The sequence below is a fragment of the Catharus ustulatus genome, chromosome 17 (genome assembly GCF_009819885.2).
Source record: "Catharus ustulatus isolate bCatUst1 chromosome 17, bCatUst1.pri.v2, whole genome shotgun sequence".
NCBI lineage: Eukaryota > Metazoa > Chordata > Aves > Passeriformes > Turdidae > Catharus > Catharus ustulatus.
The window spans coordinates 451,941-478,531 of record NC_046237.1 but is presented as its reverse complement, the minus strand read 5'-3'; the positions used below and the strand labels follow the sequence as shown (position 1 = coordinate 478,531).

Here is a 26,591-nt window from a genome sequence, read left to right as displayed (position 1 = left end):
CCATTTGTCATTATTTGGAGGAGCAGTGAAATCCCTCTGGCCGAGCAGGGCCAATAACATGAAATGACACCGGGTAAAGTTTAACAAGTGTTTCTGTTGCTCTGCAGCCCTCAGTGACTGCGGGGCTGGTCCTGCCCCACCTCGTTTCTCTGTGTGCTCTGTGCTGTTTCCTGGCTGTGCTCCTGCAGTCAGGGGAGCCTCTCCCAGCGAGACCTGACCCATGGGCACACCGAGCTTCTTTATGGGACATGGATACGTACAATGAAACAAAGAGATAAGGGAAGTAATGAAGCTCTGTTATTTGCAGTTTGGTAATTCCTTGGTAATGAGACCTTGCAGATTTCTTCATCATGTAGTTGTAGGGTCACATGCACAAAAACACAGTTGAGTCTTCCAGAAAGTTTTCCCCTTAAAATACTGAGCTCTGAAAGAAATCCCCAACTATTTGGCAGTATTTCTTTGGTGTTTCCTTACTGCCATGGCTGAGTGATGTATTTTTTGGCAAACCATGTAGTTGCCAAAATATTCCTTTTAGTGTGGCAAGGAGGCACTGCCCAGGTGCAGCAGCACCAGGTGAGTGCCTGGGGTGGCTCTGGGAGGGGAAGCACCAGGGCAGAGCTCTGGTGTGGAGCTCTCACAGGGCTGCTCTTCCCCTTGGCTCTGCAGGGCTCAGGTGGGGCAGCTGCAATCACTCTAAATTATTTCCCACTGCAGCTCCTGGGCTCTGCACCTCTGCTCTGCAGAGATCCCACTGCCCACAGCTCAGTCACAGAGCAGCTGCACAAACCCAGCCCAGAGCCACGAGCAAACCTCTGTAAAACACCAGCAGAGGTCAAACCACTGCACAAGCCACTCAGCAGACTTCAGCTGGTGTCCAGGAGGGAAGGACACAGGGTGCTGGGGCTGTTCCAGGCTGTGCCGAGGGCTCAGCTCAGTGCAGGCAGGTGCAGGACTGGGGGAGCTGTTCTGCAGTGTGCCCCAGTGCAGGGAGCACCAGGGAACATCTGCACCCTCCCTGTGTGCCCCAGTGCAGGGGGCACCAGGGAATGTCTGCACCCTCCCTGTGTGCCCCAGTGCAGGGAGCACCAGGGAATGTCTCCATCCTCCCTCTGCATCCTCCCGTGTGCCCCTCACACACCCAGCAGCAGGGCAGGGACCAGCCTGGGCACAGGGTCACTCCCAGGGTCACTCCCAGGGTCACTCCCAGGGTCACCCCAGGGTCACTCCCGGGGTCACCCCCAGGGTCACTCCCAGGGTCATTCCCAGGGTCACTCCCAGGGTCACTCCCAGGGTCACTCCCGGGGTCACCCCAGGGTCACTCCCAGGGTCACCCACAGCTGTGGCTCCCCAGGGAGGAGGCTCCTGCCGAGCTGCCAGGGCTGACCCCTGGGGGCTCTGTGCAAACACCAGCACCTCCCGTGGTGCCGGTCCCGAGCGAGGGCTGAGCCCTCCTTCCTCTGTTCTGGGATCAAAATATTTACAGCTCAGTGAGTGGGGCTGGCAGCAGCCCCAAAACTTTGCTCTTGATAGTAAATGTCACATTTAATATTGATGATGTGGGCTACTCAAGTCACACTTGGATGAGTTAACCATTGGGAATGACATCTATAATAGGAAACTCCTCAAATGTGAGCTCCCTTGTATGAGCTCACGGCTTCTTTTTTATAAAAGATATAGAAATCTAAGCAATTCAGTGGAACTCTGTGGATTCTGTTCACTGTTGTATGGCCAGGAGAAATCATCTACAGTCCAGGCTGGTTAATTGCTGTCCTCAGCAGTGCATGGGCTGCACCCTGTGGGGCACAGGGCGGGTATTTCACACCTGTGGAGCACAGGGTGTTTGTTTTACACCTGTGGGGCACAGGGTGGGTATTTTACACCCCACAAGGAGCAGAGCAGCTCTGGCTGTGACCCCAGAGTGTCCCCAGTGTCCCTTTGGTGGGACAGGCTGCGGAGCTGGTGCCACAGCAGCACTGCTGCTCTGGGATTTTCTCTTTGCTGTGCACTGAGATGGAAGCAGGGATCCAGGCCAGCACTGAGAGGAGCTGGGCTCTGCATTTTCACACCCCTATCAAACAGCAGGGTGAGTAGTACAGTGAGTTTGTAGCGTGCTGTGGGCACTTAGGACACTCTGTACATTACTGGAAACAAGAAGTAAATACAAAGTTACGCAGACCATCAGCATTATCGCTTGACTTAAAAGGGTTTCTGATGACTGGGAGATGAATTCTGCCCTCGGGTGTATTGGTGCAAATGCTGCTGGCTGCTCACAGAAATGCAGTGCTCTGGTCAGACCGTGCTCTCAGCTCCATCAGCTGCTGTTCAGGTCACTGGCTGCTCCTGGCTGTTCACATCCCCTGCCTGATGCTCACGGTACTCTGGGCTGCAGTAAAAATGCTTGGCTGTGGACCCCAAAAATCCATGTTAGGTACCAAAAGCAGACAGGAAGGCTCTGTAGGGAGGAGTGTTGTGCATTAGGAGCAACAACTTCTGTAGAAAGGGATTCACAATGTGGTCACATCCAAACTGCTCCATGGGAGGGATTTTTGTATCACCCTCAGCCAAGATTCCAAGTGAGTACATCTACTGTGCATTACAGAGAGGTTGGAGAAAAGCTAGGGAAAATACAATGTTCTGTCATTCTTGGCATGGCAGCTCATCCTGGCAGGCGACTCCTCTGGTCACAGCTGCACCATGGACACATCTGTGATTAACACCCACCTCAGGCAAAACAAACAGTAATTATTTGCACTTTTAACCTCTCTGGCTTCTCTTAGCACATCTGCCAAAGTCTGCCCTGACTCATACCTTCACCTGAGCCAGGAAAAGCCAACCTTTCTGAGCAGTAGCTATTAACCTTCTCTTACAGATGGGGAAACTGGGCACAAAGAGAATAAATTATTTGCCCAAGGTCATAGAACAAATCCAGAATGCCATAATTGGGAAAAGGACCCAGACTACCTAACCCCAGCTGGTGTGCTCTGACAGCAGAGCTGTTCCTCCTCCTGGGCTGGCTCTGCCCCTGGCATTCCCTCACTCCCACCCTGCCCAGTCCTTTGTCCCTGGGTCCCTTCCCCACACCTCCCTTCTCAGCAGTGTCACTGTGCTCACTCATGTTCCCAGTGCAGGTTTGTGCTCAGCTCTTCAGCAGCCTAAATGCAAATTACACACTTGTGCTGAGGCACTGATTTATACTCATTTGTGCTCTGTTTTGCACTGGGAAGAGCTGAGACACTACAGCTTTTTTAAACCTTTATGATGACAGGGGTTTAAAAGGTTGTTCTGTGAAGTGGTGGGATTGATTGTTTCATCAGCCTGAATTGTGGCTTGGCCTGTGAACACAGTGAAGCCCTTCAGTCTCTGGTTATCCTGATGCAGGGACCTTTTGCCTGTAATCAAGCTTGAAAGTGTCAAGAGCAGGTACTGCATCACCATGAGCATCAGCAGGATCTGAGTTAATTCCTTGCATTGAGTGAGCGAGCCTTGTCCCAGGACAAAATGTCTCTGGATTGCTGGAGTTCACAGGGAAATGTATCACAGCCACTTGAAGTGTTGTCAATGAAGAAAGAAAATACATTAACAAACCACAAAAAAACTCTGTAGCGGGAGCAAATCAAAAATGAATTTGATGTGCAAGAAAGGGAAATAACAAATTACAGCCTGTATATCTTGAAGGTCTTGTGAGAACCACAAAGATCCATCCCTCACCAGATGAAGGAGCAGCCACCAAGCACAGCAGGTAATTTCCTGCAGAGGAAAACGGATGTGGATCAAAAGGTCAGAAAGAGAAACTGTGAGGGACAGTCACATGAGCCAGGTGTGCTGTGAGATCCCTGGGAAGTCCCTGCTCTATTTTCACCATCACAGTTCATACCTTTTTGTTTCTCTCAGCAAGTCAAAAGCTTCTAGTGAGAAGCTTTGAAAGGACTAAAACAACATTTTAAAAGTGTTCTTCCTTGGTGTCTTTGCATTTTGCAGTCAGTGAGAGGAGCTGCTTGCCCCACAGGGCCCTGCAGATGTGGGATTTTCCTTCCACAGAAAAGGAGTGTGCAGGGCACAGTGAGGGTGCCTGGCTGCCACTGCTCCTGAGAGCCATCCCAACACGTGCTGGGAATGACAATGACATCCTGAGAGCTGCCAAAAATCACAAGGAACAGCTGGTAAAAACCTCCCAGTGCCCTTAATATGCAGTAAACAAATCTGCTTCACTGAAACCACACACAAGGTGTTGGGAGCCTCGATTTATGGGCTTTAATCCCATCCCAAGCATCACAACTAAAACCCTGTAAAGGAAATACTCACAGTCTTCTCAGGTTATTGCTGATGTTTCAAAAAGACCAAGAACTTTTCTGGAATCCTATAAAGAAAAATGTGTAATAAAGGATTTTTTGCCTCGTTTTGGCCAGCCAGAGCTGCAAGCCATCAGCATTGTCACATCCTGCTGCTGTTGCTCTAGCAGAGGAATGAAATATTCACCCCTTTTGGCTGAGGCTTTTATTGAGGTTTCAGGTACCCACCTTCTGCCATCCACTCCATTTAAGTAATGATGACCAAAGCCCAGCTCACTTCTCAAAGATTAATAGCTTGCTGGAAATATTTGATTGTCTGGAAACAGAAGTGAAGGATGCTCCAGCATGGTCCTCCCTCCCAGGGAAGCCCCTGAGGCCAGGATTGATGCTGTCAATGACAGGATTAAAATCCCAGTGTGTCCCACGACAGAGGTGGCTGAATTCCAGCAGTTGAAAGCCAAGGACACATGGCTTTGACAGCAGGATGGAAACTGGCTTAAAGTTGCTGTGAAGTCATCATGACATTGTTATGGGATCCTGACATCTTGCAGAGAAGCAGCACTAAATTATTTTGCAGTGCTGGTTTTTGGAAGCCCACAGGCAGCTGTGACAGGAGCAGCAGGAGTGGGGGCTCAGGAAGGTCCTGCCCTGGTTTGGTTTGGTTTGGGCAGCTCAGGGTGCAGGTCTGTGTGTGCAGAGCTGTTTGGGGGGGTGTTACTGCACACAGGGTCATGATTTCTTCTTACACCCACCCTCCTGCTCATTATCTTCATGCAAATTTGATCTTTTGTTCAGGGCATTAAGGTCAGCAACAGAAACCTGTTGCATTTGCATCCCTGTCCCTCTCCCCTCACATTTCCATTCTCTAAATCCTCGATCACACGTGGTGGGTTTGTTGGGGCTGTCCTGTGCAGGGCCAGGAGCTGCACTTCAGTGATCCTTGTGATCAGGATATTCCATGATTAAGTGGTCACTTTAAAAACCCCAATTCAGCAGTTGTTTCTGCTGCTCACAGCCTGCCAGGGCTCTGCACTGCAGCTCAGCAGCGCTGTCAGAGCCTTTCCCTCTCTGCCAGGTTTGCTCCAGCCTGGCAGAGCAGGGATTAGAGTTTGGACTGGCTCCTCTAGTCACAAACGTGCTCCAGCCCTCAGGGCACGGCTGCAGCCTCTCTTCTCCTTTTTCCTGTGGGAAAGGACTGGCCTGGTGTAGGTGTCCATCTCCTGAAGTTCTGGTTCTCCCTTTTACGGAGATGTTCAGCTCTGCCCAGCCCGGGTTGCTGCTCTGCTCTGGGCTGCTCTCAGGTCTGTGATCCCATTTCCCAGGCATTTAACCCTGCCTGTAAAAGCCGGGAGGCACAGCTGGTGCTGAGCTCTCTGCCAGAGCACCGGGGTGGGCAGGGCAGAGCTCAGGCCCTGGGGGGAGCTCAGGTGTGTTTGGGTTTCACTTCAGCACCAGGGAGGTGCCGGGGGAGTCAGAGCCCGGCTGCCTTTGCAGAGCTGCACCTCTTTAATTCAAGTGGTGACTCACAGCCTGGAACAATTAGGTAGATGTCATATGCAGCTAGTGAGTGGTGTTTTTCAGTGTTCATTTTACTTATTGTATTGTATTATATTTTGATTTATAATTATATATACAGTGCATTCCTTTCCTGGGCTCCAGGCAGCCTTGCCAAAATTAAAAAGTACAGTTAGCAAAACTAAAGCCAGCAGAAGCTCAGAGCTCTCTGTCAGAAATAACCAGTTAGAGCAACTCTTTTTTTTCCCCCATCAGTTCTTCATATATTGTCTGTTCTCCCTGCATTTCCTCCCCATGAACCTGTGGATGAGGAGAGCAGCCCCTGGACCAACCTCTTGGCCCCACAGCAATGCAGAGAGCAACAAAACAACTCCAACTCATTCCTCAGGTCCAGGAGCAGCACTTGTTCGTATTTTTAAGTATTCCAAATGCTTTCACTTTGTACTCCTGGAGCTTTTACTTCTGGGAGGAATTCTATGTAATCCTTAGGTGGGATTTGCAAGTGCAGTGAAGCATCGCCTTGGTCTGTGGAAGCTCTTCTTGTTCAAGGAAATTCAGTTTGCTGTGAGCAGGATGGCAGGGGGGGCTGGGGGGGGTTCTGGGGAGTTGGGGTGGCAGTAATGTATTCCCAAGGTTAATCACAATTGATTGTGTGCAAATAGCTACTGCCCTCTAGCACAGTGATCAGAACCTCCAGGGACACGTTTCTGCCCCTGGATGTGCACAGTGGGATCCGGGTTTGCAGGGATGAGGGGGTGGCACAGGGGGCTGTGGCTGGCACTGGGTGTTTGCCCAGTGAAGTGCAGACCTGTCCCTGAGGTCACCAGCTGGGGGAACTCCTCTTGCTCCCCCTCTCCTCTGCTCATCCTCCACCTAAGCACACCAGTAGGGTTCCTGGCATTACCTTGCCATGTAAAGCACACTCTGAGAAGGTCACTGAGTTTGCAGGATTTTGCAGTTTGGGAATGTTTGTGCTCTGTCTGGAGCTCTGGTGTGTCCGTGCCTGGACAGCACCCAGCAGAGCTGGGGGCAGAGCTCGTCCCTCTCCCCCCACAGTTCAGGCTCCAGGCACAGTTTCTCTTCTCAGCAGTTACTGCTGGTTACTGGAGGTCAGACTTGCCGTGGGTTCTTATGCTAGGGAGAGTTTTGCTTTCTCTGGGACAGATTTAGACTCTTATTTAATGAGCACAATTACTGCTGCTGCTTTGGTGTGTTGATGAAGCTTCCAGATGGCTAATTGTGTGTCCTGAAGGAAAAAAGAAACTCAGCAGCTGATGTATCCAAATCCAACAGAGAACAATACCTCTGGCTCTGGGACTGCCAGATTCCTCATTTTAAAAAATAGATGTTGCCCTCATTGTGATATAATGGCTTAAGAATTTATGCATACAACTGAGACAGGAATATGAGAGGAACGTGAGAATTTCTGTGACCCGTGTGGGAGGATGCTCTTGTGATTTAGAGACCCCCTGGACCCCCAGCAGGCAGGCAGCTGCATTCCTGGTGTGGCACTGCTTCACGGGGCTGGAGCTTCCATAATTACTGAGCTGGGAAGTTAATTAATTCCTTAATTATCCTGAAACGGTGATCAGAGTTTTATAACTTAACCATAACTTGAGTGTCCTTCCAGGCTGTGTTTTCCCAGAAGCTCTCACTGTGGTTTGGGGCAGTACAGAGTGGATATTGCTGGGCTGTTGCCAGCCAAGGCTTTTGCTGACCCGTGTGAGCTGGGACGAGCTGTCCCCTCACCCCACACTGCCCAGACTGTCCCCAGGGCATTTGCCCAGCTTGGATCTGTGCTTGCCACAGGCCCAGCCTGGTCCTGAGGAGCCAGCCAGCCTTCATCCAGCTATTCCACTGCTAGTGTCAGCATGAATAAACCATGTTCCTTTTAAGCCACCACAACTTTTGACAGCTACAGTGCTGTAAATAAAGCAGCTAACGCAGATGCTAATATTAATTCTCATGACCCAGTTGTGCTTCACTAATAGTATTTGGGTTACCAGCCAGGCAAGACAAGACCACAAATATTTAGCCTGTCTCAGTCTGTTATACCAAAAAGCAAGCATTTGAAGATATTAATTTCTAGAGCTAAATGTCAGATGTGCCCTTCGTTAGGAAAAGGCGAAGGAAGCTCTGAAAAAGTCACAGAAATCCATGTTTGGTGGTGGTTAGCAGCTAAGCCATGCTGGCCAGGCACAGGGCGATGCCAGCACCTCGTGCTGTGCTGCAAATGTGCTGTGACATCTTCGGGTCAGCTCTGCTCCTGCCCAGGCCTGGGCATGCACCACAGAGTGCCCCAGCACTCAGCAGGCACATGTGCTGTGTCTGGGACTGAAACTTGTGCTGGGGTTTGCGAAGCAATCTTTAAGATAATAGTTAGCAATTAAGATTTCACGATAATCATCCATTTAGCCCTTTCCAGCTGTAGCTGCTCTCCCCTTGGCCACCCCTTTGGTTTCTGCCCAGGAAAACTCCTGGACAGCTTTTTCTGGAGGCACTGGAGGAGTGTCAGGTGTGAGAAGCTGTTTGGGAGAGGTGTGGGTGCTGTCATGCAGCCTCCTGCAGCTGCAGTGAAGCAGCCAGCGGTTCCAATCGCTGGAGGCACCAGGGCTGTGCCCCCCAGCTGCCCTGCTTGGCTGCAGGTGTGATGTTGCTGCTTCACACAGCCCCACAGAAAGGCCAGCCCCAGGGTCTCGCTGTTCTGTACCAGGTTTCTTTATCCTCACAGCTGTGACACAAAAACACAGAAGTGTGTGAGCAGCCTTGGCACAGCCATTTCGAGGGCAGAGCTGTTGCCATCGGTGTGTGGGCATGGATTTGGGCTCTGTCATGAAGAATTCGTGGGACAGCTCTTCCTCCAAAGAGCTGGATTGCATTTACTGGAAGCAGCTGAGTGAGGACAGGGAGCAGCCCTTGGGGTGTGGTACAGGTGCTTGTGGTTCCTGTCATAACCTGACCCTGGCTGCACAGAGGCAGAAATGAGCTGCTCACAGCAGGCTTGGAGGCTTAATTAGGCTTCTAGTGCTCTGTAAAGTTCACTCCACTGCTCGGTGGAGGACAGTTCAGGATAAGCATAATAGGATTACTGCTGCTATATACAGCTGCCTAAGCCAGGAAGTCCTCGTAATGTGCCTTTACCCAGCAGGAAAATCTGTTCAGAGGATGCTTTTTATAACCCCAGTTCTGCATGCTGTGAGTGTTGGGAGGGTGTCCTGCCCTCCAAGGTGTGCTCAGCCCAGGTGAGCCCTTTGGGAAGCACATTTCCATCGTGCTGGGCTTTGCCCCTGACAGCCACAGCCAGAACCAGCACTGAGCACCCTCCAGGGCTGTTCGAGGAGCAGAGCTCAGCTCAGAGCCAACGTTCCCACTGCTCCCAACAAGGCTGCTTTCCTTATCTCTGCCCTTCCTGCAGGGTAATTCACAGATAAAACAATCGGTGTTATACACACACAGACGCCTAGGAGCTAGTCCTAATCTTTCCAAATCCCTTAATATACCTTATGTATACAGTTTGGAACTTGTAGATTTAACACGATAGATTGATTTCATGCACTATCTCAATGGAAAATGACATTAGTAACTACCTTCTTTTGTAATATTATTTTTCCCCTGTCTGAGCTGCTGCAGAGCATTGAGCTGTGGCCTGTCTGCCCAGGGCACAGCAGCACTGAGGGCAGACCAAGTCCCCTGAGTGTGTTTGCTGCTCTTGTCTGGATTATATAAAGCCTGAGATGTGGTACAGCCTTAGGAGAATTTGGCCAAATCACTGCAGTTTGAGCATATGTTATAACCAATCAGTTGGAATGGTTGTAGTTATTTTTCACAACTCCCCCAAAATGGAGAAAATGGATGAGAATTGAGTGGGTCATGTGGATTGACAGGGGAAGCTGCTGTGACAGTTTGAGACAGATGACTCAGGGTTTTTGCTTTACGGTTTTCTGCATTTCACCACCAGGAATTTCCAAGGGCTTCTCCAGTAAAAGCAGGCAGGCAAAAACACAGCCTTGCCTCATTGCCATCCCATGGTGAACCGTGCTCCCATCCCTGGCTTCCCCTCTGCTCCCCAGCCCTGCACTGCAGCTCCTGCACACCAGGGCTGCTGTGCCCACGGCCCCCCGAGCCACACCGAGCTGTCCCTGAGCTGTGCCCCAACTGTCCCCTGAGCTGTCCACCCAAACTGTCCCCTGAGCTGTCCCCTGAGCTGTGCCCCAACTGTCCCCTGAGCTGTCCACCCAAACTGTCCCCTGAGCTGTCCCCTAGGCTGTCCCCTGAGCTGTCCCCTAGGCTGTCCCCTGAGCTGTCCCCCAAGCTGTCCCCCTCGAGCCGTCTCCCCTGTGCCTGGCTCCCCTGTCCTGGTGGGACAGCCAGGCTGGTTTATCTGGCAGAGCCCAGGGGAACTCGTCCCTGCTCAGCCCAGGCCAGCTGTGTTTGGGAACAGGCATTGCATCTCCACTGTGACTTCAAGCATTGCCTTCTATGCTTCTTGCCTTTGCCTTCAGCAGAAAAAATGTTTCCACTGCGTAAATCAAGCTTTGGCCAACCCGAGCTATTGTTTTGTCTGTGCTCTTACGTCCCTTTTAATAATATACATGTCAACTCTGCCATGTCCCATCTGTTAGAAGATGCCTGCATTTACACATTACCTCATTAGTCTTACTGTCTATCTGGCATTTTTTCCATCCTACAGGCTCGTCATTCCTTTTACATCACTGATTAAATCATTTGCTTAGGCCATTAGCAACAAGGCTCAGTGTTTTTATACTCCTGGCTCCATAGGACGTGATGTGGGAGAGGGCTGAGAAAGGGGGAATAAGTCAACTTTTGAGCCTCAAGCTGGGAATATCAGAATAGAGAGCAAAAGGAACACATATTTTATGGTGGCACTGTCACGAGCAGCACAGCAGAGCAGTGGCTCTGTGACAAGAAACATTGTGCAGAGCCTTTCAGTGTTTATTTCTTGGAGCAGCCTGAGCTGGGAAGAGAAACAGCCCAGAAACCTCCCCCAGCGAGCAGACACAGCACTCCTCTGGAGCTGGCTCCTGGGAGACGGGGTTGGGGTGCCTGGAGTGGGGACACAGCTGGGACAGGGTGGGCACAGCTGGGACAGGGTGGGCACAGATCCAGGACAGGGTGGGCACAGCTGGGACAGGGTGGGCACAGATCCAGGACAGGGTGGGCACAGCTGGGACAGGGCGGGCACAGCTGGGACAGGGTGGGCACAGCTGGACAGAGTGGGCACAGCTGGGACAGGGTGGGCACAGATACAGGACAGGGTGGGCACAGCTCGGGCAGGGCAGGCACAGCTCGGATCAGGGTGGGCACAGCTCGGGTTAGGGTGGGCACAGCTGGGACAGGGTGGGCACAGCTTGGGCAGGGTGGGCACAGCTGGGACAGGTGGGCACAGTTTGGACAGGGCAGGCACAGCTTGGACAGGGCAGGCACAGATCCAGGACAGGGTGGGCACAGCTCGGGCAGGGTGGGCACAGCTCGGGCAGGGTGGGCACAGATCCAGGACAGGGTGGGCACAGCTCGGACAGGGCAGGCACAGCTCCAGGACAGGGTGGGCACAGCTGGGACAGGTGGGCACAGTTTGGACAGGGCAGGCACAGCTTGGACAGGGCAGGCACAGATCCAGGACAGGGTGGGCACAGCTGGGACAGGTGGGCACAGTTTGGACAGGGCAGGCACAGCTTGGACAGGGCAGGCACAGCTCCAGGACAGGGTGGGCAGTTTGGTGAAGCCAGGCTGGATCCTTGGGACAGGCACAGGCACTGCTGGGTGTGCTGGCAGCCAGCCCTGGGCAGCAGTGCCAGGGTGGGCACACAGTGACCCTGGGCACGCAGCGACCCTGGGGCAGGAGTTCAGCTTCTGGTGTGTAACAGGGACTGGGGCTTTTCTGTGAATGCCAGGGCTTGTGCCACAGACCCTCGTGAAGGAGGGATCAGGGCAGACCGTGCAGCTGGGTGTGCCCCTTGTGTGCAGCCCTTTCCCCTGACCCCAGCACCACACCTGGGCAGGGCAGCCTCTGGCAGAGTTGGCCACAGGACTGCAGCTCAGCTCGGAGCTCCACCAGGCAGCAGGGCCAGCACAGATCCCTCTGGAGGGAAATCCTGGTGTCACTGCACCTGCCTGCAGCAGGAGAAGGGACAGGAGCACTGAGCCACGGCCACCTGGAGCCCGTCCACTTGGTGCTGGCACAGCCCTTCCTTGCCAGGAAAAGAACACTGACAGAGTTATTTTCTTCAGAATAATAAAACAGAGAAACAGTAACAAAGCCAAGAACATTGAGATGGTGGCAGCAAGAGCCTGGCTTAAATACCCCAAAATAACATCTGCCAGAGCCTGATTTCAAAGCAGCAGCTGTTGCCTGGAATAAAACCACAAAACTTTCCAAACGGTATTAAGAGTGCTAATATAAAAAGCAACTCTTTAGTGAAAGTTTCAGGTGCACAAATGCACACACATGATAAAGGATTTCTACAATTTTTATAAGGTTAATTAATTGGTATAGCTAGCAGTGCATCCAATAGGAGATCTGCTGACCAGTGACCCACCCTTGGGTCAGCCCCTTGGGCTCGGTCCAGGGGTTTCTTTGCCCCATTTCTTGTTATGTCTCTTAAGTTCTGGTGGAAAACAAGATGTTCTTGTCAGAAATTATCTTCTTGAGAGTAAGACTAAACAGGTTTTCAAGAATGTGTTAATAAGGGTTAGCTTATTGTGAGAAAATGCAGGAAAGGTACTGGAAACCATACAACTGTAGACTAAAAATCTACAAAGCTACAAATACATGAAATATATATATAAAGCTAAAAAATCTTTAGGCATCACAGCCACTGGACTGCAAACACAGAGACTTGGTGATTGTTACTTTTTTCTTCAAAATAATTTTTAAAGAAAAAAGTAACAATAACACATTTTTCTTTGAGAAACTGTCCGATCCCCTCCAAATTTCCTATTTCTTTTACATCTTCCACCATATTCACATAAAAGGAAATTGGCCACAATTGTTTTCTGAAAGCAGCCAGTTTGGCTGGGGATACAAGATCCAAGTGGGATTCTGCTGAGCATCCCAACCTGGAGCAAGGAGCCTTGGCAGAGAAAGGGGAGCCCTGCAAGATGCACTCCAGCCCCTCTTCCAGGCTGCCTTTCTCAGGGACTGAGCCTGCTCCCACGCAGGTTCCAGCTCATTTCTTTGGGAATTGCTTTTAGGTGCAGAGAGGAGGTTCTGCACAAGAGGGCACTAGGAGGAGCAGACCCATTACACCCCCTATTCCAGCCTTTAAAATGCTCTGTGGGGGCGAGCTCAGCTCAGGCTGCAGCAGTGGCTCTCCCAGGCCATGAGCCAGGCTGCTGCTGTCCCCTCGAGGGGCACAGGGGGGGCCCCAGTCCTGTGCCCTGCTCATGGAGCCAATCCCAGCCAGGCAATCCTGGCAGCTGGGAGAGCAGCCTCTGCTGCCATTTGACAAAGCCACCCTGCTGTGTGTTGCTGTTTGTGTTAATAATGTTTTGGCAATTTTCAAGAGTTGTTTTATTTGAGAGTTTGAAAGGTAAATTGTCAGGAACTCAGTGCACTCGCATGGAGTACTGAAACAATCCAGGAGCACAGCTTTGCCACTAATTTTCTTCCTTTGTATCTTCATTATTGCTCCCTTTGGTAACTTGGATCTTTAGTACCTTTGTAATTTAACTGAATTTTGGAACAAACCCTAGAGGTGTAGAAGGGATGGATTTGACTGAGACATCTTTAGCAGGACCTCTCCCTCTCCCTCCTGCCCTGCTGACAAAGTGTGTGGGGGTTTTTATTTGTTTTCCAGCAGTATTATCTCTTACACGTGGCAGTGTTAATGCAGCCAAAAGCAGAGTGCCAGCCAGAACGCCCCAGTTTGTCTGGTTTGACATCCACCTTGCCCAAAGGCAGTCAAGCTTAGCTGCTGGACTAGCCAAGCCTGGCTTATTCACCCCATGAAAGGACAGCCTGTGCCCAGCCTGCTGCCTGCAGGAAAAGGATCTGCTCCTGGTAATGCTGACCAAGGAGCCTCCTCCCGAACAAACCCACCCACTGCTCAGCAGTCTGATAGAGATGGTTTGGACCATGAGCAGAAACCTCATGACAAAGATTTGAATCTCATGAGACGTTGCAAGACAAGCTAATTCTCTAGAGTACTGCAAGGAACAGTATATAAATAGCTTAGTTTAAAAAATGTTTTCTGTAGGGCATTTTTACCACTGCATTTTCACCACCATCTTTTCTGTGGTTCCCCAACCAGGCCAGATGAGCTTGGCCAGCACGGCACAGAACTTCAGGATCACTACTCACATCTTTTTTTTTTTTTGCCTTGTGCTTTCAGTGGCCACTACTGGAAGTTACAGTTTAGGGATTTCCATTCCAGGTGGAAATAATTCAGGAACAGGCTGTGATTTTCAGGTAAATTACACAACTGCATCTTGCAACCTTTGAATTTAAGCACAGGAGAAGTTGGCACCAGAGCGCAGTTGCTGCTCAGTTGCAGAATTGAAGCAAGGTTTTGGTGTGTGCAGCACAGAGGGCAGGGGTGCCCCCAGGCACTGCATTCTTTAAACCTGGCTGGGGTTTTAGTTCCAGCTTATTTCCACTCACCACTGATACAATTAAATAATCTCTGCCTGCTGGATTTTTCTTTTTAAAGTACGTGCCTACAATGATCAAAGGATTGTTTCATGTGATGGGGTCAGCAAAAGAAGCTCTCAAGGTCAAATCCAAAACAGCCCAAAGACTCTGGGACTTGGATCTGACCGCCAGTAAGAGCAATGAGCCAGGAGAAGATGAGCAGCTCAGGAAGTAGAAAATGAAGCTTTTGAAGCCAATAATGCCCTCTGGCAGTGAGCAATCAATTGACAGAGAAATGGGAAAGAGAGAGTGAAAAGAAGTCAGAGCCTTGAGCCTGGCTGCAGGAAAGGCAGGACATTCATAAATAGAAAGCAGCACATTTTTTCCTTCCTCTTTCTTTCCCAGGGGAGAGTGGCCATGGGAACAGACACGCTGTGTGCCCCGGGAAGGGGATGCAGCAGAGAGCAGAGCCACACAACCTGCAGCAGGGTGATTGGGCACACGGCTCCAGTGGCACTGCCCTCAGCACTCCTTTTTCTTTCCAAGAAATAAAGGGAAACAATTAGGCAATCTTAGCTGCCCTGAGCAGCCTGGCCGTTCAGGACTGCCGTGGGAATTGCCAGCTCATTCCCTGCAGCACATGGGGAGAGAGCCCTCAGCTGCCAGGGATGCTCATTCACATCTGTGCCAGGCTGCAGCCCTTGGAGGGTTATTCCTAGATCTCTGGATAATTCTTTTACACTTATTTCCCTGGCATGCTGACTGGTTTTTCCCTTATTAAACAACTTTAAACAACTCCCAGTTTGGACTGAACTTGTTTTCTCCCTGTGCTGGGCTCACCCTGTGTCCCATTTCCAAACCTGCTGAGCAGATTCCCTCTGTCCAGGTCCCACAGGTGGCAGCAGGTGATGTGATCACACTGTGCTGTCCATGGTCTACTTACCACTTGCTATGGCCCCGTGCTAATAGGAGTGATTTGTTGCCAAGGATTAGTTTTTAGCTGCTTTTGTACACAGTTTGTATACAGTTGTTGCTATTTATTAAATATGTGACATCCAATCCAGTGTTTGGTGCTTAAAAGGGAAGAACCATCTGTGCTTGAGATTAAAACACTTCACTCCCTTTGTGCCAAAGCTGTCAGTGAGGGTTCCATGCTCTGCTCTAGAGAAGAGCCTTGGGAGCCCTGGCTTGGGACAGCTGGACACCTGGACAGCTGGACACCTGCACAGCTGGACACCTGCACAGCTGGACACCTGGACACCCAGCTGACAGGGCCATGCTGGTATCAAGCACACTAAACAGGAGAGGATATTGCCCCTGCCTCTCTCTCTGCAGATTTACTCCTCCTGCAGGCTTCCCTTTCTCTTCAGAATGTCATTAAGTGTGGCTCATGCTGGTAGATGGATTTGCCACTTTTCCTAACACATTTCTAGAAGAAATGTTAAACAGGCCATTGTTTTTTGCAGAGAAACATCACTTGAGCTGTGTTCTACTCTCCTCTCAATGTGGCAGCTCAGGATGGCATCAATGACTCGGTGAATCTCCTGCAGCAAGACTCATTGTGCCTTTTGGTGAGAAAGCAGCAGTGGAACTGGTTCAGTCTTCCAAAAAATTCTACACTATAATATGCAGGACTAATGTGCCTGTAAGATTTGAATAGAATTAATATCAATTATTCTCATGCATATTCATGAGAGGAAGACTGGTTTAGCAATCAAGCTAATGGTTTTTGCTTAATTACATTTAGTTGATTTCATGCTATCTTAGCACATTCCTGATTGAATTTAACCATTAAAAAAAAACCCTCCCACAACTACTCCTGCAAACACCAACACTGAGCTCAGCCTCCCCTGTAAATAGTGTCTGAGGCTGAGCAGACTGCTCTGCAGGGTGGGAGTCAATCACGAGCAGTGTCTCTCCCTGGTGCAGGGTAAAATCCCAAAGGCATCTTGAGAGCTGTTCCCAAGCACTCACCAGTGCTCAGGTGGAAGGCAGGGGTTTTTTGCTTTATATTTTTGCTTTATATTTTTGCTGTATTGTTTTGCTTTTTCTGAGTGCAAACCTCTGTGTGCTTGAAAGCAGGATAGTGGGAATGGGAGGTGCACCTGAGAGGGGAGCCCTGGCTGGGGCAAGGTGGGGCAAGGATTTGTTGGTGCAGGGCTGGAGCCTGGCCCAGGAGCAGCTGCTGCCTTGCAGGGTCAGGGATGCAGGGCAGGGGGGATGCTCTGAGCGTGGGGTGTCCTCACCCAGGTCTGTGTTCAGCTTTCCAAGGAAATGCCAGGCTGTGCAATGAATACCACACTGCCTGACTTGTGTGCTCCAAGAGCAGCACTTTGCACAAAGGGTGGTGATGTGTGAGCAAGGGGGCACAGCAGAGTCAGCACAGGCTGGCAAAGGGAGCTGGTGGCAGCAGCAGTCCCAAGGGACACCCCAGGCTGGGGATGGCAACAGGGCTGGTCTGCATGGACGGGCAGGGGGACACGCAGGGTCTGTGCAGGGTCTGGGTCTGTGCAGGGTCTGTGCAGGGTTTGGGTCTGTGCAGGGTCTGGGTCTGTGCAGGGTCTGGGTCTGTGCAGGGCAGTGCAGGGTCTGGGTCTGTGCAGGGCTGTGCAGGGTCTGGGTCTGTGCAGGGTCTGGGGCTGTGCAGGGTCTGGGGCTGTGCAGGGCAGTGCAGGGTTTGGGTCTGTGCAGGGTCTGGGTCTGTGCAGGGCAGTGCAGGGTCTGGGTCTGTGCAGGGCAGTGCAGGGTCTGGGTCTGTGCAGGGCAGTGCAGGGTCTGGGTCTGTGCAGGGCCTGGGTCTGTGCAGGTCTGTGCAGGGTTTGGGTCTGTGCAGGGTCTGGGTCTGTGCAGGGTTTGGGTCTGTGCAGGGCCTGGGTCTGTGCAGGGTCTGGGTTTGTGCAGGGCTGTGCAGGGTCTGGGGCTGTGCAGGGCTGTTGCAGGGTTTGGGTCTGTGCAGGGTCTGGGTTTGTGAAGGGTCTGTGCAGGGTTTGGGTCTGTGCAGGGTCTGTGCAGGGTCTGTGCAGGGTTTGGGTCTGTGCAGGGTCTGGGTCTGTGCAGGGCTGTGCAGGGTCTGGATCTGTGCAGGGTTTGGGTCTGTGCAGGGCTGTGTGGGGCTCTGGGGTTTGGGTCTGTGCAGGTTTGTGGGGCTGAGTGTGTCCCTGCGTCATCCTGGGCACAAGGCAAGGCCAGGAGAAAAATGGGAAATTTCAGCTTCCATGTGCCATTCTCTTGTTTTGTTTTCTGATTTCCTCATGCTAGCAGCAGCAGAAATAGGACAGATGCTTCCCTCTCATCCTCTCCTGAGAACTGTCACTGCACTCATGTCTAAAGACAGTGTATTGTCTTTCAAGTTTGTCTCTTCAGTATTTTGATTCATCTATCATTTTCTTCTCCAGCACACCATTTGCATCTGGGCTTTGCTCTGAAAGAAGCCTGACACCATTTATCATTTAATGGGGTTTGATAGCTCTCTGACATCTGAACATGTTCTTAAGAGTGTTACGGAGTTTACAGCCAGCTATGCCTGAAGGCGACTTTCTGCCCACTGTCCCTTAGTCAGCAGCACTTGTAGCTGCAGCTCTCTGGGTGCCTGTAGGCAAACAAAGCACTGACATAGAACCAGCTGAAGTACTGTATCCTCTTTTAAACTAAATAGACTTACTCTATCCACAGATAAACTTATTACAGCTATAATTGAAATCAAATAATTATGCATTATTCAATCTTGGCTTTTCCAGGCAAATGTCAAAATTAAGATCTCATATGTTTCCAGAGCAAAATGTAAGTGGCTTTATGTGGGCTGTGTTTTTCTGGATGTTATGCTGTGCTTGCAGAGGAGTGCAGGGCTTTGCCTTCCTGCAGAGGGTGTGCTCAGTGCCCGGGCACTGCAGAGCTGAGCTGTGTGTGCAGGGCCCCTCCAAGTGACATGCAAAGTGCTAGGTCAGGGAAAACTCCTAAGCAGAGGTTTATGCTCCACAGAAACCAGTAGGACTTAAGGGGTTTGGAGATTCAAGGTCTTAGGTTACATCTTAACATCCTTCCAGGTGAAAAAAGAGGATTAAAGGTTCTCTGTACTTCCCTTCAGCCATATCCCCCACTTCGGTCCCAGCTTGCCATCATGCAAGAAGCAAGGGTTACCTTTCATTGTGGCTTCAGCATGTTCTAGAAAAAACCTCCTGCAAGCTCAGTGGTCAGAATCTTGACATCAGAAGTGACTGTGTTCTGCAAACTCTTTCAGTTTGTGAATAAATAGACATTTTCTAGTGAAGAGATGTTTCCTAAAACAAGTCCCCTGTCAATAAATACCACAGACATGTATAGCAGCTGTGAGCAGGAGATGTTATTCCTGTGCACAATCAAGTGGGGAGGAGATTAAGGAACTCTCCATCTGTTTCTGCACTGTGCAGCACGTGGGATATCACTCAAAATACACTGTGCTCTCTTTCTCAGAGCCTGGGCAGACAGAGGCTGGCACAGGCGTGGCAGGATGGAGCTGGACAGTCAGACTCAAAGTGTATTCTAGCTTGGGAAAGCAGAGGGGCTGCAGGAAAAGTCTCTTAGTAAATGGAGCATATGAATGAAACCTGCTCCTGATGCCAGATTTATTCTGCAGGCCTTGATGGAGCTAAAAAAGCACATTAGACAAAACCATTATTGAACTTCTTGATTACATAACAATTTCCTCATCGTATTTCCAAGAATATCGAATCTATATTCAAACACCCTCCTACTCTCTCCCACACACCACCCCTTCTCCTTGCTATATCAGCTTCATTACCCAGTATGAAGACAGAAAAATACAGGGCATGTTGCCACGAGCAGAGAGATCTCAGATGCTTACCCTGAGATTTTAGAGCCATCTATGGGATTGGGACAGCCAGTTCTTATAAATTTTAATGGCCTTGAAAGTCTCCTGTCTTATGCTTTTATCTCTGTTAGAGTTTTTAGCAGAGAAAACAGCCAAGCCATAAATATCACCAAACCTCAATGCTGGGTTTGTCCCTGCTGCCTAAAACTCACCCCTCTCCGTGCGGGGTGAACACACAAACTGCTGCTGCAGAGACAGAGATGGGAAACTTGTGAGCAGCCCTGTGTCCCCCAGGGATGGGCACAGACCTGGCATCACAAAGGAGGAGTCTCTGGGGCCACTCTCGCCCAGCAAGCAGGATCAGGCCCAGGGCAGGTGGCTGTGTCCTGACAGGTGCCAGGTAGAGGGGGCCTGCCTAGTTTTGAGGGGAACTTTGGAGGAGATGTGGTTTAAAGGCTTGCCAGCATGGCACATCCATCTTGCCTCAGCAAACAGCAGTTGCACAAACTGGCTGCACTCACTCCCAGAATCAGCTTGCTTATCTCATTTGCATGTGTAATAACCAGCATGTATGTACAATCATGCTAATCACTTCGAGGCAGCTGCTTTAAATTCATCCAAAACCTGCCCTGCCTGTCCTTGGGTTATTTAGCTTCCACAAAGGAACCACAGCATCCACTCCACAAAAACCTTTGAAACAGCTGATTGAGCTGCCCATACTGCACCACAAGTCAGGGCCATCGTCAGGAGTCCTTCCAGAACCTTCTGCCAGTAACCTGGTAAAGCTCCGAGGGGATTTCCACGACTGATGGTGTACTGCTACAAGTGTAGGGCAGGAGTAAATACAGAAGCAAAGAGGACTGCAGAGCTTCTCTCATGCAATAGTTGGTGGGAATGGTCTGAAAGTGCTGTGGGGAAAAGCCAGTCCTAAGCCCAGTGAGCTTTGGGAGCGGCTGCAGGAGTGTCTGTGTCTCTCTGTCTGTCTGCTGAGGATGGCTGCCTAGTCCTGGCTGGGCTCCTGCCTTCAGCTCACACAGAGCCAACGTGAGCACAGTGCAGAACATTTGTCATTCCTGTGGCTGCACCACACAGGGACTCCCGCACCTGCCTGTGCCACAAATGTGTCCTCATGTCTCTCCTTTGAGCTCTTTGCTCTCCTGATTTTTTCCTACGTTTCTGAATTTTAGGCTGGAGGTTGTGCCAGTGTTAGTTCTGCATTGTACAGGACCAAACAGGGGTATCCAAGTCAGCAGCTCTGGGTGCTCCTGCAGGGATGCTGGAGGTGCCTTCCCCAATCCCAATAAACAGCCACAAATACCAGCCAGGCCAGCAGCCAGGCCTGGGAGAGGCACAGCTTGCTCTGTAAGTGGGACATGGACATTTCAGCAGCACTCACAAAATCTAACAGGCCTCTGATGCTGAACTTTCCCATCCCTGGTCCTTCTGCCAGTCCAGGCTGAGCTGTTCCTGTGCCTGAGCCTGCTCTTTTGAATCGAGGTTCTTGCTGGAGAAGCAGCGAGATTTGGGGTCAGTGCTCTGGAACAGGGACCACAGCTGCTTTTTTACAGTGACTGAAAAAAGGTTTCCAGTTTGTAAGGGCTGGAGCCTCATGCACTGCAGAGGGATTGTTTCTGCTCACGTCCAAACTGGTTCCATTGGCTTTTCTTGTTAAAGAGAAGTGAACCTGGAAGAGTAAATGGAGGAGGAAAGGCCAGGACTGGAGTGAAAAGGCTGCCTGTGATGCAGAGCATCCCTAGAGCCCTCCCTGGGAGTGCAAACCTCTTCCCTTCAGCTCTCTGTCTCTCATTACTGACAGTGGAAAATACAAGAGCTGCCAAGCTAGAGGTTCAGTACAGCCAAGATGGGAAACCTTATTAGAGAGACAGATGGTGATTTCTATAATCTGAAATCCCAGACTGTAAATACTTTGGGACAGAGCCCTGTGCAACTGAACAGTGCTAAAGCCTGACAGCAGCAGCTGGATCCAGTTTTCTGTGCACAACTGCTCCGGGGGTGGCTTTCAGTGATGGGAGATGTTTCCAGGACAAGGTATCTCTTACAGAAAGAGAAGAATCTTCTAAATCCTGCTGGAGAGACTCCATCTCAGTTTTTTGTACTTTCCAATTGAAAAGTGCCTTGAATAACTGAGGACAATCAACTCACATTTGGAAGTTCTTCTTAGCTTAAAAAAATTCCTGAAGATGTGGTTGCAGTAGATGAGTAAGGGGGGAAATCTGTATCTTGGGAGCACAAGTGACATCTTGCTGCAACTTGTGGGAGAAATGACAAATGTCTGTCTCTGTTTATTGCTTAGCTTTGTGGCTAAATCTCGTAAACCAAAATCAAATTTGCCCTTAGATCTCCCAGTTTATTTATTTATATTCATCTGACATTGCCTTGATTTTCAAAGCAGGAAGGTATATCAAAGGAAACAGAAAGTTTGATACCAATTACTGCTGCTGGATGCCATTCACTGAATAAAGATGGAGTGTTAATATTTACACTGAAAGGGAAGGAGCTAAAACCCAACAGGTACATACATCCAAGCCTACAAATAAGCCCTTCTGTGTACAGTGGGCAGAGATAAAGCCAAGCAAAACTAATTGAAATTACCTCTGCAAACATCCCAAACACCTTCAGAAATAGTGGGCTGCCAACAAAGAAATGCCAGCAAAAGCACCAAAAGAGCCTTTTAGGAAAGCAAATCAGGCTCTCTGCTTCTCAGGGGTAGCTCCTGGTCTCCAGGAGATGCTCTTTTCAAACAAGCCACTGTGCAGAAGTAATTAACATCTAAATTTCCCCACACTTCACCATGAGACACTTGACTTTTATTCGCTTGAGTTTGAGATGTGTGAGTTCTCCAGTGGCTGGACCTGCCCTGCCTTGGCTCTCCCAGTGCTGTCCAATTTGGTTTGCTCAGATGCTTGCTCTCTCCTCCAGAAAACTAAAACCTCAAAATGGCTTAGAAAACTTGGTGAAGTTTTCATGTTTTTCACAACAATCAAGAATCAAATTAGAGATGAGTAATTAAATAAGAGTGTATTATTTGTATGCTTATGTGGTAGAATTGTACACACATCTCTTTAATTAGCCATCAGCACCCCAAATTACAGCAGTAACCGTTCATTAAATGGAGGGCACAGTGCTGATCGGATCCTGTCTCCACAACTGCGTTCCTTCTTGCTTAAATTTCAGAGCTTGTTGTCCAGATGGGCCTTGTTGGGCACCTAATTAGTATTAATCAAAAGCTCCTGCTGCTTCACAGCCCTCCTGGCATCCTAGCCGTTCCTCACGTGTCCCCTGACTACACAGAGATGAAAGCACAGGAGTCGAAGTAGAAGCTTTATCCCCTTTATGCATCTGCCATAACTGAAACAGCTTCCAAAATGAACTCAGCTCAGGATGCATTGGTTATCTGATTTCTGTGTACTGAGCAAAATGGGTCTTGCAGTGTGTGAGTGAAAATACAGCCATGAGTTAAGGGCAGGAGAGGCAGCAGCGTGTATTCTGAGATTGACTCACTCTTCTCTCTTTCCTTTCCAGATTTTGGCAATCATTTCCATCATGTTTATTGTACTATCTACAATTGCCTTGTCCCTTAATACACTTCCTGAGCTACAAGGCGTGGATGAGTTTGGGCAGACCACAGACAACCCCCAGCTGGCGCACGTGGAGGCGGTGTGCATTGCGTGGTTCACGATGGAGTACCTGCTGCGCTTCCTCTCCTCCCCTAAGAAATGGAAGTTTTTCAAAGGCCCACTGAATGCTATAGATTTGCTGGCTATCTTACCCTACTATGTTACTATCTTCCTCACAGAATCCAATAAAAGTGTACTTCAGTTCCAAAATGTACGAAGAGTGGTCCAAATATTTCGGATTATGAGGATACTCCGGATTCTAAAACTCGCCCGGCACTCGACGGGTTTACAGTCCTTGGGGTTTACACTGAGGAGGAGTTACAATGAACTTGGATTACTCATCTTGTTTCTCGCTATGGGCATTATGATTTTCTCCAGTTTAGTGTTTTTTGCAGAAAAGGATGAGGATGATACAAAATTCAAGAGCATCCCAGCTTCTTTCTGGTGGGCAACAATCACCATGACAACGGTAGGCTATGGAGATATTTACCCCAAAACTCTTCTGGGTAAAATAGTAGGAGGACTGTGCTGCATTGCTGGTGTGCTTGTGATAGCTCTTCCCATCCCAATTATTGTCAATAACTTCTCTGAGTTTTACAAGGAGCAGAAGAGGCAGGAGAAAGCCATTAAGCGCAGGGAAGCTCTTGAAAGAGCAAAAAGAAATGGCAGCATTGTTTCCATGAACATGAAGGATGCATTTGCCCGTAGCATAGAACTCATGGACATTGTGGTTGAGAAGAACGGAGAAAGCATAGCCAAAAAGGATAAAGTTCAGGACAATCATTTATCTCCAAGCAAATGGAAATGGACCAAGAGAACACTCTCTGAAACTAGTTCTAGTAAATCTTTTGAAACTAAGGAACAAGGATCCCCAGAAAAACCCAGGTCATCTTCAAGTCCCCAACACCTGAATGTCCAGCAGCTCGAGGACATGTACAACAAAATGGCAAAGACTCAGTCCCAGCCAAACCTGAACACTAAAGAGTCGAGCCAGGCTGGAAAGCAGAAGGAGGAGCTGGAGATGGAAACCCTTCCCGGCCCCATGGTGCCGCTGCTGGCGACGCGCACCGACGGCGTGGTGGACATGAGGAGCATGTCCAGCATCGACTCCTTCATCAGCTGCACCGCCGAGTTCCCCGAGGCAGGGCCGGGGCGCTTCTCGCACAGCCCCCTCACTGCCCTGCCCTGCAAGGGCAGCATCAGCGTCATCCAGGAGCAGGGCAGGCCCGAGGCCCCCGCCCGCTACGTGGAGATGAACCCCAGCTCCGACTGCAGCCACCGCTCGGCTTTCTTCATTGAAAGCCCCAAAAGCTCCATCAAGGCCAGTAACCCCTTAAAACTAAGATCTCTGAAAGTCAACTTCATGGAAGAGGACACCAGCATGTTAGTACCAGCATCAAACGTCCTGAGAACATACCCAGACCCTCTCAAGAGCCGGGGAGCCGCTGCTACTGCCACAGACACTTCCTTGCTCTCTGACAGGTCTCTCATGAGCCCAGAAACCTCCATCTACACAACTGCGAGTGCAAGAACCCCCCCAAAGTCGCCAGAGTCCCAGGCAGCTCTAGCTTTCAACTTCCATGATGCTGGCATTCACAAATACATCGATGCAGACACTGACGATGAAGGTCAGCTCATGTACGACTCCAGTCCGCCTGGAAATGTGAGTCCCAAGTACAGTGTTGCAAACAGTGGCTATCTAAAGCAAAAGGACCATGTTTATAGAACAGAGAAGAACCATCTAGAAGCTGCTGCTTTACCCACCTCCCCTAAGCTGATAGGGCAGAACTGCATTTACTCTCTGGAAGGTATCACTGGAAGAACCCAGGGCAATCAGGAGACTGTCAGACTAGAAAATCACATTTCCCCAGAAGTCCATGTATTACCAGGCAGCGGAGGACATGCTAACACACATGATCAAAGCATCTGAGGTGGGGTCTGAAAGAACTTACTGAGAGTTTAAAGGAGTATCTTCACAGTCAAGACAAACAAGAGCTTCTGCATGGCATGAACTTGGCTGAAACAAGCCACCTGTTTCTAAAAGTCTGGGGGAGGTCCAGTGTGGGTTTGTGAAAATGTCCTTCTGAAACAACTTTAAAGACATTGCCCACATCAGTCAAAAAAATGATTGCAAATCATGATCACACATTGATCTCCTTTCATGTTGTCCAGTGAAGCCAATGTGACCAAATATCCATCCATTCCCCTTGAACGCTAGAGCTCCTTTTGGAAATATTAACATCTGATTTGCATTAGTTCCATAAAGGATGCCAAGGCAGCCAGATTTGAACTCTGGAATAAATTGCTGGGGTTGGTACAAAGCTTTCAAAAACACAATGCTCACTGCTTCAGGGCAGCTGTTCCCCATCTACAGCTTTCTCTGATGGATATTATGTTTAAAGGTAACAGGGAACACTTACATTATTGGAAAATCCAAGTGAAAAGCATTTGAAACAAATCATGGTCTAGAGAAACCAATTCTTAAAATGCTCTTTGTGTGTTTAACAATCTGATATCCTGTAGGACCTGATGTTTTCTTTTGAAATATCAGCAGGGTGAGTTGCACCACTTGCATCTAATTCCAAACACGCCCTAAGACATAGCGAGACTTGCACTTGCCCTCTGCTAAAAGCCGGGACCTGCCCCAGGGCCAGCGTGGCCGCGGGGAGAGGTCGGAGGGGCCATGCAGGAGCAGGAGGCTGCGAGGCACCGCAGCCGGAGCCGGGGCTGGCAGGGAGCGGGGCTGGCAGCAGGGAGCCCTGCCCGTCCGTCCGTCCGTCCGTCCGTCCGTCCGTCCGTGCCGCTGCCGGGGCTGCCCCGGGCTCCGCTCCCGCCGGCTCCGGCCCAGGACAGCGCCAGGCTGCTCCGAAGCTTTTTGCGCCCGAGCAGCGCAGTGAAAGATATGCAAGTGTTACATAAATATGCAAAAAGAGGGAATGGGTAGTGATCCGTGCCAGGCCTGGCTGTGCTCCCTCTCGCCGGGTCGGGCAGGAGAGGCTCCTGCAGGGCCGTGGCACGAAGCGGCTGCGAGAGGCAGGAGAATCAGGCCTGGCGTTTTAATAGCATCCAGTCATTTTTAAATGAAACAAGAAAATAAAGAGGAAAGAAAATATATATTAAAAAAAAAAAGATCTGACCATTTTAAGTGAACAGAACTAGCAGCCACCAGCCTAGGTTTTTAAAATACTATTGTTTCAATAAAGTTATGTCAAATTGTGTAGGAAATAATTTGTCTTTGGTTTTTAATCTCGGGGGGGGAAAAGCACTTTACGTTGACTTTTTGTTGTCGTTGTTGCAATGCTGGAGTAGGATAGCAGAGTGTAACAATCAAGCACTTTAACCAAGCACTACTTTAATTTGTGCCTCTTGTTGTGACTGTGATTTGTTACACGCCTGTAGCAAGTCACGACTTGTCCTGTGATAACTGTGATGGTAACTTTTCTGTTCTTCTGTTTCTACTGTAAAACTCAGTTGTAAATAGCTCTGTCACTGAGCGTTTCCTGACCTGTCCCTGAGGTCCTGCCGAGGTGTAGCAATCTGCAGGCAGCGGGTCCGGGATGAGCTGAGACACGGGCGTGGGAGCAGAGGGGCACACGTGGGAGGGAGACCCCCCAGCCACTCGAGTCCACCGCATTTCGTTCCTTCCTATTGTAAAAAACAAGTGTTGGTTGGTCCTGAATGTAGCCGTGTGTCCGTCCCGGCCGTGCAGCACTGTCTGTAACCCGTAATAGTGAATGCAGCATGTACGGACA

The 26,591-nt window shown here is 49.9% G+C and overlaps 1 protein-coding gene across 2 annotated transcripts in view; it reads left to right on the top strand.

Annotated features, from left to right (window-relative positions):
* The window catches only part of KCNB1 (potassium voltage-gated channel subfamily B member 1), a 92,292-nt gene extending 65,964 nt beyond the window's left edge, over positions 1–26,328 (top strand). For both annotated transcript variants that reach the window (XM_033075138.2, XM_033075136.1), the window contains exon 3: positions 22,745–26,328. In XM_033075138.2, coding sequence (XP_032931029.1) covers positions 22,745–24,769 — 2,025 coding nt within the window. In that variant the 3' untranslated portion in view covers positions 24,770–26,328. The remainder of the gene's footprint in view (positions 1–22,744) is intronic.
* The last annotated feature ends 263 nt before the right edge of the window (positions 26,329–26,591 follow it).